Source organism: Aedes albopictus, chromosome 1 (genome assembly GCF_035046485.1).
Source record: "Aedes albopictus strain Foshan chromosome 1, AalbF5, whole genome shotgun sequence".
In the NCBI taxonomy this organism is placed as follows: domain Eukaryota; kingdom Metazoa; phylum Arthropoda; class Insecta; order Diptera; family Culicidae; genus Aedes; species Aedes albopictus.
The window spans coordinates 224744095-224761913 of record NC_085136.1 but is presented as its reverse complement, the minus strand read 5'-3'; the positions used below and the strand labels follow the sequence as shown (position 1 = coordinate 224761913).

Below are 17819 nucleotides of genomic sequence, written 5' to 3'. Positions count from 1 at the left end.
CGAACCATTAAGCTGACTGACTCGTTGACGTCAAATGTACTTGGTGCGTCCGGAAAAGACAAAACCTTTACCGAAGTGGACGGGTACCCGTCGGCACAACAGCTGCAGGACATGTCCAATCAAGCCATACGAAGCGATTACATTTTTGTCAAACTTGTAGTGGAAGAGCTGTGGCCAGAAGGGTTCTAAATAACATAATAAAACATAAAAATAACATGATAAAAAGAGTACTGTCATACTACGGCAAAAGCAGGCTAGAGAATTGATGTCATCTATGCATTTCTTGACTTTTGTTTTTTGTTTCATTGAATTTTACGCCCATACTGCAGCAACTCTAATATTGTCGCTGCTGCACTAACCTGCAATTCGCTGGAGAGCCCAGCGACGCGTTTGTTTTGACATTTTGGAATTGATGAACATAAATAGAAAGAAGAAGATGTCTACCTCTACATAACAAAACATAGATGTGTTATTGATTTTCAACATCGTTTAGGAATCATCGAATCACGGTAATTTTTGCCTTTCTCGTACACCAAGGTGTACCGAAAGGCTATATGTTCACTCCAAAAACGAAAATTTGATAGAGCCCCCGGAGGGGTCAAGTGTTATATACCAATCGACTCAGCTCGACGAGTTGAGATGATGTCTGTGTGTATGTATGTGTGTGTGTGTATGTATGTGTGTGTGTGTGTATGTGTACAAAAAGGTCACCTCATTTTTAGATAGTAAATATGAACCGATTTCAACGACCGATGGTTCATTCGACGCGGTATATTGCCCCATTGTTTCCTATTGAAAATGGTTCAGATCGGTCCAGCCGTTCCGGAGTTATGGCCATTTAGGTGTTCCGGACCGGTACCCCAGGAAGGGGCCAGATATGAAAATGCAACAAACCCATGCATGCGACCCATCAAACCACTGCATTTTCGATTATCTGATGAACGGGAAGTAGGAAAATGGTCTCAGACTATATCTGAACCGGTAGTGTTTCGGAACCGGTTCCGGGTGTCCCGCCGGAAGTGGCCAAATATAAAAGTGAACATAACCCATGCATGCGACACCTCAAGTAGCGGCATTTTCGATAACCAATTGAATGGTGAGCAGGAAAGTAGTTTCATACTATATTTGAACCGGTAGTGTTCCAGAACCGGTTCCAGGTGTCCCACAGGAAGTGGCCAATCAAAGAAGTGAACCAAACCCATGCATGCGACACATCAAACAACGGTTTTTTCGATAACCTGATGAACGGTAAGCAGGAGAATAGTTTCAGACCATATCTGAACCGGTTGTGTTCCGGAACCGGTTCCAGGTGTCCCGCCGGAAGTGGCCAATTAAAAAAGTGAACCGAACCCATGCATGCGACACATCAAATAGCGGCTGTATCGATAACCAGATGAATGGTAAGCAGGAAAATAGTTTCAGACCATATCTGAACCGGTTGTGTTCCGGAACCGGTTCCAGGTGTCCCGCTGGAAGTTGCCAATTAAAAGAAAACAAACCCATGCATGCGACACATCAAATTGCGGCTTTTGCGATAACCTGATGAACGGTAAGCAGGAAAGTAGTTTCAGACTATATTTGAACCGGTAGTGTTTCAGAACCGGTTCCAGGTTTCCCGCCGGAAGTGGCCAATTAACAAAGTGAACCAAATCCAGGCATGCGACACATCAAAGAGCGGCTTTTTCGATAACCAGATGAACGGCAAACAGTAAGATAGTTTCAGTCCATATCTGAAGCGTCTGTGTTCCGGAACCGGTTCCAGGTGTCCCGCCGGAAGTGGTAAACTATAAAAGTGTACCAAACCCATGCATGCGACGCATCAAAGTGCGACTTTTTTGATAACCAGATGAACGGTAAGCAGGAAAAAAGTTTCAGACTATCTGAACCGATTGTGTTCCGGAACCGGTTTCAGGTGTCCCGCTGGAAGTGGCCAATTAAAAAAGTAAACCGAACCCAGACATGCAACACACTAAATAGCGGCTTTATCGATAATCAGATTAACAGTAAGCAGGAAAATAGTTTCAGACCATATCTGAATCGCTAATATAGTAAACTGACGAAGTTGAAGGGGTGAATCCTGCTGAATGCGTCTGATGATGACCGAAGAATAGTAGGTCGAAACGCTCAACGCTAAACATGCTGTTTATCACCGATAATCACCAATCAATCCTCTAAATAACATATCTGAACCGGTTATGTTCCGGAACCGTTTCCAGATGTCTCGCCGGAAGTGGCCAGTTTAAAAAAGTGAACCAAATCCATGCATGCGAAATATCAAATCATCAAAAATGCTCGATAACCAGATAAACGGGCAGCAGGAAAACAGTCTTTGACCCAAGCTCTGACCACACCTAAGATTACCGGCAGTAGTGTTGCAGAACCAGGATTAGATGCATCGCTGAAATTACAACAAAACAAAATCGATGCAAGCGATACATATGCGTGAAAGAACAAAATCTTGATTAAAATTTAAGCGATCATGTCAAATCCCACCATTTTCCTGAGGCCTATTTATACAGTAGGATGAATCAACGTTGTATGGGAAAATTTTAATTTTATAGCACTTAAATTACTGCGCACAATTTTGATGCAACTGGTTGAGCCATCGCGCTCTGTAACACGGTTGAAATTTGAATGGGTTTTATTATGGGAAATTTTACTTGCTTGCACTTTTTTGTCAAATTTTACATCAATCTTATACTGCCGTTCCACGCCCAATTGTCCCATGTTATATGGGAATCCCATATAACATGGGATAATCATGCGTAGAACGGCAGCATAACCAATGATAATAAAATAAAGGCTAAACGGTGCAGAAAAAAAATGCTGAAATGTTTTGGTAATGCTCGGCATCCAGTTCTAGTGAAGGTGGTCAAGCAGTCAACTGAGAGGTTTAATATTTTTCAGCTCTGCTTATACGTTTAAAATAATACATAACATAGGAGTATGAGCCTTCAATAAGTTTCCAAATTCGATTATGGCTTTGATAAGGTTCTTGCTTTTCTGAACAAGGCTGACATAAATTTCGATTTTCTCGTAAGCCAAAAGGGGCCCCCCCTTGGAAATTTTGGATCGATATTCAAAATTTTGAGGAAGGGCACAAATGAATAAACCAATAAATTTTTAAATTTTAAGGAATTTTTTTTACCAAACCCGATGAGTTAAGCGGTTTTGCCTCATTGTTTGAGTATTTTTTTTTCATTCAATACATTTATTATTTATTAACTCCATCCCCTCATTCACGAACGAGCACTGTGACAAAAGAAGAAAATGATATTTGTTCCGTTCTAGAGTATTTTCAGGATTCAGGAACACTTCGGCTTATGGCGACGGAAATATCTTAGAGTACATATTCGACGAGAAAGGCGCTATCACCACTAGGTGGATTAATCTGGGTTTTTTTTTTTTAAGTTCAGTAGTTAAGTTAGTAAGTAAGCAAATTAATTTAAGTAATTATTCACTAAAGATTAAACAATTTAAATCGTTCTGCTCTTCTAGATGGCTGATGTAATACTCCATGCAGTGCAAGAGCTCCACGCAAATAAGAATACTGTGTACCATGCATTATACGGATACTACTATTTGGGATTATCTAAAACGGATCTTGCAAAATTTTACAGTAAAAGCTTATCTACGATTTATTCTTGGTTGCGCAAACTTGAGAAAGAGGGTGTCTGTCTATAAAAAAAACGTGCCCAAATCTTCAAGAAGTTTCAAGTAGAAATGAGATTATGGCTTGTTGAGCTATATCAAAAACATCCTTTGTTGTTCCTATAGATGAAGCTAAGGAGAGATTTCAGAAGCAATTCAAAATCCCTATCAGCGTTTCGTCGGTTTGCTCAATTTTGCACGAATCTTGACTTTCTTGGAAGACTGTGAAAAGAAGGGCAATCCAAATAAGAGAAGAAGAAATTGTTAGATTTGTGTGAAAGCTGTTGGCAATTCCATGGGACATCTACAATTTGGTATTCCTGGATTAAGTCAGCTTCGATAACCGGGACATGTTACGCCGAAAGGGATACCTATGGGGTTGTGGGACAAAAAGAAATTTACAGTGGTGAGTTTTGTCGCCGTCCGCGCCTGTCGTTTTTGTGCTTCCTGGGAGTAGAAGGTATGCTAGATAGTTTTTGGACGGAGGGCACATTCAATCGAGCCAATTTTTTTGATTGTTGCCGCGAGTTTGCATCCTTCGTTATTTGCGATCTATTGACATAATTCCCATATTCCTTCCGGCGTACTGTCCCTTCTTTAATCCTATAGAGATAGTTTTTGGTTTCGGCGAGAGACATTTGCAAAGAAAGCACCAAGAAAAAACTCCAATAATGAGTGATGTCTGTGAAGCCACATCTCCACATCTTTCATCCAACCCCCATTCACTGCGTGGGCCACCGATGCATCTCGATGCACAGATTGCAGTTTGGCTGCCTCAGAGACAGCAGTCCATCGAAAGTACTTAGCCAAATTCGGTGGGGAAGCTGCGTTTTTTATCTCTTCTTGCTTGTGTGCCGTTGAAGAGTGAATCATGTTGACCCACATCAACCAAGAACCGTGATGGCCTTCTAGTTCAGGGTGGTTGATCTTCAACTCTGTCGCCAGCACCGCATCATCTCGGGTAGAATGAGCACCCGATCGGTCCGGATTGTTCGGTGTAATCAGCTGTTTGAGGACCATTTGGTGTTGTGCGTTGGTCACGACATTGACCGAATATGCGTGGACGAAAAGTTTGATCTCCTTATCTCTCCATGACGTTAGCAGCCGGGAAGTTAATCCAGAAATAGTGTACGCCTTCCTTTTCACCTGATCTTGTAGCGTTACAACCTTCTCAATATCCTCCTGATCCGGAGTTTGCTTTTCAGCCCACTTTGATTCGTCGTCATCGAAATTTATTTGCCTCGATACATGCAGTGCAGCAAACTACCAGATGCATTTTAAGACGTCCTGCATTGTGTCTCTAAATACGATTTTTTTTTCTCTTGGACGCATTTGGCCTCAGTGCAACCGTCGGAATACTGTAGCGTGGAAGCAATACAAATAATTTTCAGCAGCGCTACCAGATACTGCCAGTCCATTGATGCCTGATTTTCCGTCGTCATCGTCATCCGGGGGCAAGTTGTAGCTAACATCCGGGATAGGTAATGGATCGAGTGACGTGGAGGGCTTTAGAAAAGGTGGAACTTGTTGGGGGAGTATATCACCAGTTCCCGTATCCCCTAGCTCGTCCAAATATTCCTCCTTTTTATACCTGTTTGTGACATGAAATTGCGTTACGAAAGATGATTTTCTGTTACGAATTTAAATGGTACTTACGTGTCTTCGTTGGATTCACTGGAATCCATTTCTTATCAAGTTATCGCGAGCGAAACTCTTCGGGAAAACGCTGTAAATATCACAGCAGAGTTTTTGTATATTTACTATTTTGGTCAGAACCGAGATGATCATCAAAACAAAGCATCGCCGATACAAATAAAAACCACGTTGTGTCTTTCGCTTTCGGTTGTCTTGGTAGCTGTAAAAAAGTTTTTCAATAAATTGTCCAATATTGGCAGATTTTCGTTGATATATATTGTTTTTAGATATTTACACGATTCAAAATGCAAACACAAATGGTGTGCTCATAATTTAGTGGTTTAAGAGGAAAATATAAAATATTGATTTTTTAAAGGTATGGTTTATTACAAGTCATGCATCGAAGACCACCAATGGATCCATAGACCATAAACGTCGCCAGAGCAGCACATACATGAGTCTAGCGATACATCGCATCTGATTTTTTTCTGCAGGCACAATAGAAAGAGTTCTATTGTTCTACGGTTATAGCAAGACTGATGTAAATTATGCATATTTGAAGAGACGTCTACTCTGGTTGATGGTTGAGAAATGAATGAATTTATTATACACTGTTTTTCGTTACATACTGACAGGACTGAAATCAATGATTGCTGCGATCCTACATCTCTCTCCTTTTCTAATACTTTGTAAATATATTCAGAATTCTAAAGTATATGTATGTTTTACCTCTATTGCAGTTATCTAATACTTAGTTATATAAGTTATACAAATTGTAATCGTTAAGGTATTTTGGAATTCGTTTTGGTCTGCGTTGTTCTTGAACTATCGAATCTGCTTGACGTTTCCAGCCGGTTGTAGTTGTCTCGGGGTGGCCCACTGATTGAACAGGCTCACTTCGGTTTTCATGCCGGTTGTCCTGGGTACTTTGTGTGATTATTAGTTCCTCTTCGTTTGCAGTACCTGGAATAATAAGTCCTTTATAATTTGTCCAAAATGTATATGAAAAGCCAAGGTCCATGATACATTGAGTTGAGAAGGTTTTTTTTATTTAATACCTGAGTCTTCATCTTGAATATTGATCGGATTTTCATTACTTATTCGTTTTGTATGGTTAACATGACGATCAGAAACAACACCCGTTTCTACATTCTTTAGATGAAGGCGTGTGCCGTTACGTTTAATGACAATGTGCAATTGTGGGCTGAATGTTGTCGGCAACTTGTTTTTCTTGACAAAATTCTTAACTACAACTTTGTCTCCGACGTCAATGTTAGATGATCTTGCTTTACGTTTAGTATCTGTATATACTTTTCCTTTTTCTTTCGAGTTTTTGTCGTTTTGCCTTGCTTGATCCAAATCTACAGTACGTGATGTCTTTGGTAGTTTATCTCGTATATTCCAGCCGAACATAAGTTCCGATGGTGAATAGTTTGTTACGCTGTGTGGTGTTGCACGATAAGAATGTAGAAAATCCTGTAGGTCATTCTTCCAGTCACGGCCCATGAAGACACTAATTTTGATCGTCTTCAGAAGTGTGCGATTTTGTCTTTCTACCAAGCCGTTTTGGAATGCAGCATACGGAACTGTATGGTTGATAGTAATACCGCTGGATTTGCAGAAATTAGTGAATTCTTCTGTAGGGAAAGGTTGTCCATTATCGCATACGATTCTTCAGGGAACCCAAATCGAGCAAAAATTTCTCTTAGTTTGGTAATTGTTAGTTTGGCCGTCATGGAAGTTAGAATGACTATTTCAATATATCTTGAAAAATAGTCAGTTACAACTAACAAATGATATCCCCCTGGAACCTCCGTGAAATCAATTGCAATTTTCATCCATGGCCTGTTTGGCAAATCTGTTCTTGAAATTGGAAGCGTGTTTGGTACTGACACTAATACACAACCGGTACAATTTCCCACATATTGCTCTATCATTTGGTCCATGCGACTCCACCATACTTTAGTCCTTAGTCGGCGTTTCATAGACGATATTCCCAAATGTGGTTCGTGGGCTAAAAGTAGCACTCGCTGTTGTAGACTTCTCGGAATTATTATTTTCTGATCCTTCATCACAAACCCACCACTAGTTGTTATGCTACTTGATAATTGTTTGTACCTTGCTAATGTTTTTGGCCAGCGTTTAGGGGGATAGGGTAGCCACTAAACGAGTTCCTGCAGTTCCATATCGTTTTTCGTTGCTGTAGTAACTTCTTCCGTGGACAATGCTATTGGGCATGCATCGATTGCCATCAGTTTGACAATTCTCTCTGATTCTTCGTCAAAACTTGATCCAGAATCTGGGATAGATTGGCAAAGTCGTGATAATGGATCTGCAATGTTCCCCTTTCCAGGACGATACATAATCTTAAAATCATAAGCCATAAGCCGTAACTTCCAACGTTCAATGCGTGGAGATGGCTTCAATCGGTCCCCGAATATTACGACTAGTGGTTTGTGGTCCGTAATCAGCCAAAATGATTTTCCGTATCAGTAGTAATAAAACTTTTCACATGCCCACACTAAGGCTTATGCCTCACGTTCGGTTTGCGCATATTTTTGCTCAGTAACCGTAAGAGTGTTGGAAGCATAGCATATGACTCGGTATTGACCGGAGTGGTTCTTCTGAACAAGAACAGCTCCTAAACCCGTTGGACTTCCATCCGCAATGACATATGTATCATCTCCGGGGTCATAAAATCCGAAAGTTTCTTCCTTCAGCAGAATGGTTTTGATTTGTTCGAAAGCGAGTTGATGAATGGGATCCCAGTGAAATGCAGTTCCCTTACGAGTTAGTAAGTTTAAGGGATAAGTTACGGTGGCCATATCAGGGACATAGCGATGAACGAAATTCACCAGTCCAAGGAAGTTTCTAACTTCTTCTGTCGACTTAGGAGGCTGTAGATTTCTTATTGCGTCTAGTTTTTCCCGACCGACTGAGATTCCTTTCCCTGAGATGTGATACCCCAAGAAGTCCAGGCTGGTAACGTTGGTTTCCACTTTGTCCGGGTTAATAAGAATGTTGTATTTTTGAAGCTGTTCATGTACTAGTTTTGTTCTGGACAATAATTCGCCTCAGTTTTAAGAGACGAACCAGCCAAGGGCTGAAAGTCTCTCAAATAAAGCTAAATCAATCAATCAATCGCCTCAGTTTTGGCCGGGATGAGAATATCATCGATGAAGATTATTAGCCATGGCAAGTTTGCAAAAATTGTTTCCATTGCTTTTTGGAACAGTTCTGGAGCAGCTGAGAGACCAAACATTAATCTTTTGTATCTCATCAATCCGAGTGGAGAAATGAAGGTAGTGATATATCGACACTGCTCGCTAAGAATGATCTGGTGAAATGCTTGTCGAACATCGATTTTGGTAAAAACCTTGTTCCTTCAATCTTTTTAGTAATTTGTTCGAGGGTTGGCAGAGGATGTACTTCTCGCACAACAGCCTTATTAGCTTCACGGAGGTCAACAATGATACGAACTTCCGTTTGACTCTTCCGCTTCACTAGCATTGGCGAGACCCATTCCGAAGCCTCATTGACACGTTCAATGATGTCTTGGCTTTCAAGTTCTTTCAATTTCGCAAATGTTAGTTGTTCTAACGGGTAGGGGATCCTGCGCAACCCTTGGTGAACAGTTGGAACAGATTTGTCGATTTTTATGTTAGCGACAATTCCTGTTTTGGAAATGATTAATTTTCAAAATTTGTTCTTTGTAGGTGTGAAATTTTGTTTTAATGAAATTAGTGCTTACCATTCATACTTGGAAACGGTTGATTTTCAATATCAGTTCCTAATTCAGAAATTTAATTTCTTTTAATATTTATATACATATATATATATATATATATATATATATATATATATATATATATATATATATATATATACTATTTTTTTATTCAGTATGTTTGATAGGAAAAAAATAAATAAAGTCATTGCTTACCTACAACATTCGGAAATGTACGGTTTTCCATGGCCTATAGAAACTTGATGATGCCCAGTTTAACAGCGGTCTTACCGGACAGTAGCGAACACTTGCCTTTGGCGATCACGTACAACGTTGTATTAGCCTGCCTGTTTCCACAAACAAGCTCTGTCTCGACCTCGCCAAGAACTTCGAGTGGAGTGTTGGAACCGTATGCGTTGAACGTCTTCTGGCTTCCCTTCCGTACTGAGTATGCTTCAAATCCTGCTTGTTTCAGCGTAATCCAGTCGTTTTCACATAATACATCTTCATCAGCTCCGGTATCGACTACGAACTTCACGGCGTGACCTCCTACTTGCACACTAACGAATCGCTTACCAGAACCAAGATGGAATAGGTCGAAGATTTCATCCGGTGATGTTTCTGCTGGCCTCTCGCTGGTGCTGTGTATCTCGCGAACAAATCGTCTAGTTCTAGGCTGTCTGGATTCGTCCGGCGGCGAGATTCGTGACGATGATGAAGGCTTGTTGAACTTCCTACGTTTTGTTAGACAGCAACGGCCGAAGTGTCCAACTTGACCGCACATTTTGCATTTCTGTGACCTTGCTGGACAAGCAGGATCGTTGGGACTATGTCTTCCTTCACACCGAGTGCACCGTGACCTTTGTTGTACGTAGTTCTTAGAGCTGATCTTCAGTACGTTATCATCTTCTGTTGCTGACTTGACGTTGTTCAGCAAATTTGGAGTCGATTTTGCTGGTCCCTGGTGCTTCCAGTCGCTGAGTTGAAATTTGACTGATTCGTTGGTACGTCCAATACTCACTACTTCAATTAGCGTGAGATCCTTCTCCAAACATTTCCGCTTCAGTTTCGCATCTTCCGTTGTAGTAACGATTTGGTCCACAATCATGTTTTCGGTTTGATCACCGAAATCACAGTACGCTGCCTGTTGCTTCAACCGTATGACAAATGTGTCCAGCTCAGGCTTTCCAAATGTACAGCCTTCTCGCAACAGCCCGCGTAAGGCTGAATCGACACTCTCTTATGTGTGCAGACCATCTCTCGTTACCGTGTGCAACACCATCAGTGAGAAATTTATCGCCAACAGCACGCGCACGCATGAGCGAAAGAGGTATTCGCCTTGACGGAGGCTCTCTGAGAGAATTGCGCTTGCGTGAAAACAATTTTTTTTAACATGGGAAAGGATAGGAGCTGCATTTTCAAATGCTTCTAATTCTCTATAGAAATTTTTTCAAGCAAAACGTTCTTAATGTTATCGAATGAGATTTTGATACGCTATATTATAGACATAACATTGTGATTTAAAAACTTTTGTCTAAAACCAGTTATAATGTAGCTAATTGAAAGTATATTGCAAAACATTAACACTTTTTTCAATTTGAAGTCTCTAAAATATTTTAGAAGCATTTGAAAATGCAGCTCCTATCCTTTCCCATGTTAAAAAAAATTGATTTCACGCACAGCGCAATTCTCTCAGAGAGCCTCCGTCAAGGCGAATTGAAACAGCCGCTGCTTCGGCTGCTTGCCTGACAGTTGCATACTCGAGTCGTATCGAGCCGAGTGGGAAACGTCGTGAGTATTGTTGGCCGCATGGCGATGACAACCTTCGGCTATTTAAGCCGGCTGTCGCATAAAGGGTGTCATAGGCTGTCACGGGAGCACATGGCTTAACGCTAAAAGTTATTCACAAAATATGTGCTCAATAAATATTTTTTTTACAAACATGATATGCCTTTTACAAGATGTCCCAAGGGCGGAAAGAAGTTTGTGCCAGCGTTTCCAAAATTGTAATCTGGCTAAAATATACCACTGATGTGAGATTAAACTCTCTTTTATATTGAAAACATGGCAATGCATTTCACATGCCAATAAAAAATAATGCTATGCAAAATACTCTACTAGAACAAGACTTACAAGTACATATTCTCTATTTGAAAAAATACATAATACATTAAATGCGTCGAAAATTTTAAGCGTGGCATATACCACGATACTCGACACGTTCAACAGAAGTAAAATGCTCGGGCCGAGCGCAGCTATTTTCGTCACTTCGGGTACAGCCAACGAGAGACGGTTTGGGTGCGAGCCGAGGTTGTCATCGGCGAACGAACGCACAGCGAAAGCAGACTATGTGAGCAGTTCCCGACAGTGATAATGTACGTCGCATGAGTTTTATTCTGTGGGCTGTCATGAACCATGCATTCACAAGGCTGTCATGGGAATAAGAGTGTGACAGCCATCAAAATGCTATCATGATGCGGTACTTTTGGGAAGCCTGGTCCAGCTTCTCCGTTTCCATCGGTGTCATTTGCCGAAATTTCTGCCGCTCATATGATTTTGAAACACGTGGTATGAAGTAGTCGTCCAGTAGATTGGCAGCGACACGGTAGCGATTGTCCAGGGGGTTTTCTACGCCGTTGACTTTTGCAATCACCTTCCGAACATCCGGACCTCCAAACATCATCAGCGTCCTGAACTTCTCCTCATGATCATCGATTTGCTTCCATGCGAGGTACGCATCGAAATTTTCACGCCATTTGCTCCATCTAGCCGACGCGGGACCTTCGGCATCCTCAACGAAGGGTGGCACCATGGAATTTACCTATTTAATTAGGAATAATTATGCATCGCTTCAAATGACGAAAGTCTAGCTTTCATTTCACACTCTTAAAATATTTTTATTTCAATATTTTTTTTCATACAGTGAAATAATCTCTCGAGGAATCGCCTTAGGGTTCTATGTGATAGGCGTACTATCATTCCAAATAATGGTTTAATTTGTGAGCTTCATCCCTCGAGGAATCGCCTCTGGGACTCACATTTATTCGGTTGCTCCGGGTCCGCACCATCTTGAATAGGCATCATCCCTAAGATTCTGGGTTTTACAGTAGGACAGAGTATTCGTTCAACGAAGGAACTCTTCCTCACTGCAAAATTCATCCCTTAGAATTCGGGGTCTACCGGGGATATCTGGAATCATCCCTGAGAGCAATCTCGATCAAGTATACTCACGCACCATTGGCCAGGCCATCTCTTGGTTGGAATTTTCTCCGTTGCTTGAGATCCGCTTGAACAGTGTTATCCTCGTCGCCAGTGAAGAGACGTCTACTCTGGTTGATGGTTGAGAAATGTACATATGAATTTATTATACACTGTTTTTCGTTACATACTGACAGGACTGAAATCAATGATTGCTACGATCCTACAATCACTGTGCTTTGTTATTTTGTTTAATTTAAGTTATCTTCTCATAACTCCTGATTTGGAGCAGTAAGAGTAACATATAAATACCTACCTGCAGTTTCTGAATGAGTCCTTGGAAAAGTTCTCACTGCACGATTAAAAAAAATACTGAGCGAATCTTTAAAGTACCGTTTGAAAAATTCTCTGATGATTCCCAGAATAAATTATTGGAGAAAGCCCTATGGAAAAGCTTATGATAATATGATTGGAATTATCCCTAGAGGGAAACTTGAAATAAAGCCAGGGGAAATCCTGAGAACTCCCGAGGAAGATGTCCTAGAAAAAAAAATGATCAAATTCAAAGAGGAATAATTTGCTTCATATGCGGATGGTCATGGGTTTGATTCCCAGCCCCGGCACTTGCAATTTTTCGTCAGTTGCTTTTCCCCCGAGAGCAACTGACACTGACCCTCTTCTGAGCCCCATGGCTCAAACGGACCCGGATACCTGGACATCGGCGAACTGCTACTCATAATGGACCCCCCAATCGGACTGGAAAGGAACAACGGCCATCCATCATCATCCTTGTGCTCATCATTCTACTAGGTATAAAGTAGAAAAAGTGAAAGCAGCAGAAAGGCAACCAGTTCGATAAAGTAGAATAGAATCTAGGCGCTGTACAAAATGTAAGTGCAGCTGTCAATTGAAATTGCTCACGTAGTGCCCCAGTGGACAATAGAGCTGTAAATTAGGTTAAGTGATTAAGAATAAAAAAAGAGGAATAATTGAAATAATCACTTTAAAATCAAGGACTGAAGCAATCTTAATGGGAAATCCTGGAGAAGTTCTTCGAAGAATTCCTGGGGAATTATTAATTTATGAAATTCATGGAAGCATCCCTGGATTAATCCTATATACAATCCCTGGATGAACCCTTGGAAAAAATCCCAGATTCTAGCACAATGCCTGCCAGAACCTTCCAGGTGCCAACTACTTCCAGAAGCCATCCTTTCAAGAACTCTTGCAAAAATTCTTAAAGGAGTTCCTGAGGGAGTTCTAGGAATTATTCCGGAAAGATCTGTGAAGAAAAATCCTGGAGGGATTGCTTAAAAAATCCTTGAAAAATCCTTTGAGGATTGTTTGAGGGACTGTCAGCATATATGCTTAAATAGCAAACAGAAAGAAAACTTGAAAAAGTAACAAGAGGAAGTATTGCAAAAAATCATGCAGTTTTTCTTGGGTGATCCCAAGGCGACCGTTTTTAATAATTTGATAAGAATCATTTCAAAATTATCCGATTCTTGGGTAGAAATTCATCCTATTTGTATTCCACAGATAATCTTTGTGTTTCACAGTCAATCAAGTCAATCGAGATCTTCGAACCGATCCACACAGGCGTAAATGGGCCAAATTCCTGGCCATAAGTCGAAAAAAATTTTTCAAGGTTTTCCAGAGTCTAATATTTTTTAAAGATAAATGAAGTAATGCTTCATCATGTGGCAATCAATAAAACACTTTGGGATGCATATTTTTTTAAGAATAAATGCCGAAATTTGACGATTTTCTCTACTGTTTTTTTCATTTGCATCATAACTCATCGGAAGAACTTCAATTATCGAAATATTGACAATTTGAAAAAATAACTGAGTATGTAACATAGTTCTTCTGATAAGGGTGTATCATTTAAACAAAAAACTTCACCTGGTTTCATTAATTTTGCTCTCTTACAGAAGAGTTTTAAAAATCATGTATTTTGTCAATTTTGAACCATTTTCAGCATTCAAAAAGTTTTCAGATTCTGCAGCATTCCGCGATCTGGATAAAATTACAATAAAATATTAGGCATATCCTTTGTGAATCGCAAGAGAACGGGTACCAGAAAGTACCAGACGAAAAAATAAATCATTTTCAAGTTTACACCTTTTTGACAAGTTTTTTGTTGCAATTTATGTTTAATTTTGATATAACAACTTCGTTTCGACTACTTTTTCAATGAACGGCCACTTATTCTCGGTAGATAGATCATAGCAGAATACAAATCTGGTCTTCTATCTCTTAACAAAATGTGTCAAATGGAATTAATTTAGTAAATTTGGGCAGAAATCTCCATACACCGATAAACGCCTAAATGTATGCAATGCAGTAGAGTTACGTCTATGGTAGTAATCTAATGTAGCTAGAACTGTTGTGTTCAAAATTTGTTATAAAAAAATCAAAAACAACTCACTATTTGTAGCATGTAATCATATGTTCATGCACCGTTAAGAAAATATTTTCAGATAAATATTATTTTTTATAGCTAAACTCATTGAGTTTTTCACTCAGTACTCCACGAACTTACTTTTATGTATAAAGTTGTGTTAAAATGCCATGTTTTAATAGAAAAATTCAAACTGATATATTCCACACGGCTTCTATCATCATGTTCAAACTCCTAAAATTTCAATCCATGATTAATTTTTGAGTTTTGATGTGTTTTCCAGGGCACTATAAAAGTTATCTCAAAATGAAAATGTGATTCCCAAAATATCTAGAAAAAGGTACATCATTTAAACTGAGTTTAAGGGTCGTTCAAAAATAACGGCCCATATTCCCAAAAGTTGTGAAGATAGAACAATTGTTCAACAAGTTTCCCAATTATGACTCTCCTTACAACTTTGCTGAAGACATAAACACGTTATCTACACTTATAAAAGAATTGAATTTCTCTCACACTTCTAGGAGAATTTCTATGAAACGAGGTGGCCTTAGTTTCCAAACAATATTTTTCATGGAAATATAATTATTTTTCAGTTCTCTGTTGTCAAATAAAAATGCTCGACGCTTCAAGCGATTTTTGGGGGTGAAAATGAACGTTGTCCTTGGAGAGGTTATAAGAAATCATTTCTAGCCTTTAAGTGGATTAATATGGCTATTTATAATCCAAAATGCTTCCTCAATATCTAAATTCACTATTTTATCGCTAGTACATACATAATACACCATAAAAACGTGTTAAAACTTTTTGGCCATGAATTGGACCCTGTTACTCCAGTGTGCGATCTCTGCTTCGCTTGCATCCTCATTGCCCTTGGAAATCCTTAACAAATTTTCTCTCCCTTGTCTCTTTTCAGTCTGTGGTGTCAATGGCCGATCAAATCGCATCGTCGGCGGAGAGGAAACCAATGCGCACGAATATCCCTGGTTGGCGGGCCTTTTCCGGCAAGGAAAGCTATACTGCGGAGCATCTGTTCTAACCAGGAACTATTTGGTCACCGCGGCACACTGTGTTAACTCTTTCGAGCCAAACGAAATCAGGGTATTCTATTGAAGGCAGCAAATGTAACCCACTGATCATGGTTTCCGCGTGGTTTCAGGTATATCTGGGTGGACACAACATTGCCAAGGACTACACGGAGCTGCGTCGGGTGAAACGAATCGTCGATCACGAAGACTTCGACATCTTCACGTTCAACAACGATATCGCCTTGCTGGAGTTGGACAAACCACTGCGCTATGGACCCACGATTCAACCGGCATGCCTCCCGGATGGAAGTAATCACTTCTTTGTCTATTCTGTAAGACCCAGTGTAGCTCAATTTTAAAATGTTTCCAACTGCAGGTGAACGTGACTTTACCGGATCGCTGGGAATTGTCGCCGGATGGGGACGCGTCGAGGAAAAACGACCACCGTCAAAGACGCTACGTTCGGTGGTGGTGCCCATTTGGTCTCAGCAGCAGTGCCTGGAAGCCGGCTACGGAAGCAAGAAGATTTCCGAGAACATGATGTGCGCCGGCTATCACGACGGAAAGAAGGATGCCTGCCAGGTAAGTATGAGCATGGCTTAGTGAGATTGGCAGTCACTTCGAAGTTGTTTTCATCTTTCAAATAGGGAGACAGCGGCGGTCCTATGCACAAGATGGGAAATGCAGGCAGTATGGAAGTGATCGGAGTTGTGTCCTGGGGTAGAGGATGCGCCCGACCGAATCTACCTGGAATCTACACCAGGATCGTCAACTACTTGCCATGGATTCACGATAAACTGAACGGAGAGTGTTTGTGTATGCCGAGGGATGTTGCAGCCAGGAGTCAGCAGTGACAAGGATATTTCTCGATTTGATCTCAATATGTGTTACAGTGCGGACAAGCACTGTGGAACAAGTGGAATGTGCTGGATATCCTTTATGATCCAAGTGAAGGTGCATGCAGGTTTATTTATTTATTTATTCTAGTCAGAAACAATAGATTTACTAAACGCCATTAGTCATAAGAAAGATAACTGAAATTGGAGCTAGTTACACTGCCAAAAATCTGAAACGTTAGTCATAATGTCGAAAAATAAATTCAATGAATCACAACTGAGTATTACGTAATTGTTTATTTTCGTCGAAGCGGTGTAATAACCACCAGGGCAGTTCGCAGTCAAAACAACTTTCCGGATAACCCACAAATATTTTATCCAGTTCGTCCATTTGTCTGTTTTACGATGTCGGTGTAGTTTACACGCGGCCGACGATCATTTTTATGCATACCGTATCATCGAAAACTGCTCTATAACGATCGATATTTTATGCTAACGAGGGCATACTTGTGTACTGTTCCGGTGGACCAGTTTGGATAACTTTCCCCACTGATGAGCTGTTGGGCGACCAACCCGCAACGTCATCGTATGATACTAAAGCAGTAGAAAAGTCAACTTGTTAATGACTTGTCAGCTTGGACGTCTTTAGAGAGTCAATTAGATTTACATGGACTGTTTTGCATTCGATTTATCTTTGGCACACTTCTTTGGCATGTTCAAAATTGAAAACAGTAACTCCATTATACGTTTTTCACCCTTGAAGCTAAGATCAGTAAATAAAAAAAAATAGAGTTTACTCTGGATTCTGGAGACGACCCTACTGCCAGCTTTTTCAATTACTGTTGGCGTATCAGAGTCAAGTTTAACAAACTCGTTGTTCGTTTTTCACTGTCATGTTAACTTGATACTTAGTGAGCTACAATTCATTTTGTTGAATCTACGCCGAAACAAACATCCGTCTCCATTAGATCCGGTCTTACACTAATCACTTCGAATCATCTTGGACGTTGAATGCTCTTAGGTCCTCTTTAAACGCAAGCATCCAGCTTGTGTGCGGCCTGCCACTCCCTGGATCAACAAAAGAAGAAGCCATGACTCCCATTTATCTGATCCACTAAACAACATTCCCATGGCCGCCAAACCACTCATTTTACCGGAACCCAAAGAAGGCATTGCTTCAGAGAGGGGCTAGTGTACATCGCCTATACCAGCACAAACCGGAGCCGGACATTCGGGAGATCCCGCATGACCGAAATGATGTTGATACTGTCGGAAGCAGTCATGGCCTGAAAGGACCTAAGTAAGGTGGACTGCTATTTCCCCATGGCACCAGTTATTCCAAC

The 17819-nt window shown here is 40.5% G+C and overlaps 2 protein-coding genes across 2 annotated transcripts in view; one reads left to right on the top strand and one right to left on the bottom strand.

Annotated features, from left to right (window-relative positions):
- Nucleotides 1–16757, top strand: part of LOC109430379 (trypsin 3A1) — a 44715-nt gene extending 27958 nt beyond the window's left edge. The window contains exons 2-5 of the mRNA XM_019706441.2: nucleotides 15529–15713; nucleotides 15772–15949; nucleotides 16017–16222; nucleotides 16288–16757. Of these exons, the coding sequence (XP_019561986.1) occupies nucleotides 15529–15713; nucleotides 15772–15949; nucleotides 16017–16222; nucleotides 16288–16494 (776 nt within the window). The 3' untranslated portion in view covers nucleotides 16495–16757. The remainder of the gene's footprint in view (nucleotides 1–15528; nucleotides 15714–15771; nucleotides 15950–16016; nucleotides 16223–16287) is intronic.
- On the bottom strand, nucleotides 4190–9044 carry LOC115268178 (uncharacterized). The gene is given in 3 exon segments (XM_062846152.1): nucleotides 4190–5281; nucleotides 8663–8960; nucleotides 9038–9044. Coding segments are annotated over 3 exon segments (1332 nt in total). The 3' UTR covers nucleotides 4190–4254.
- Nucleotides 16758–17819: the final 1062 nt, after the last annotated feature.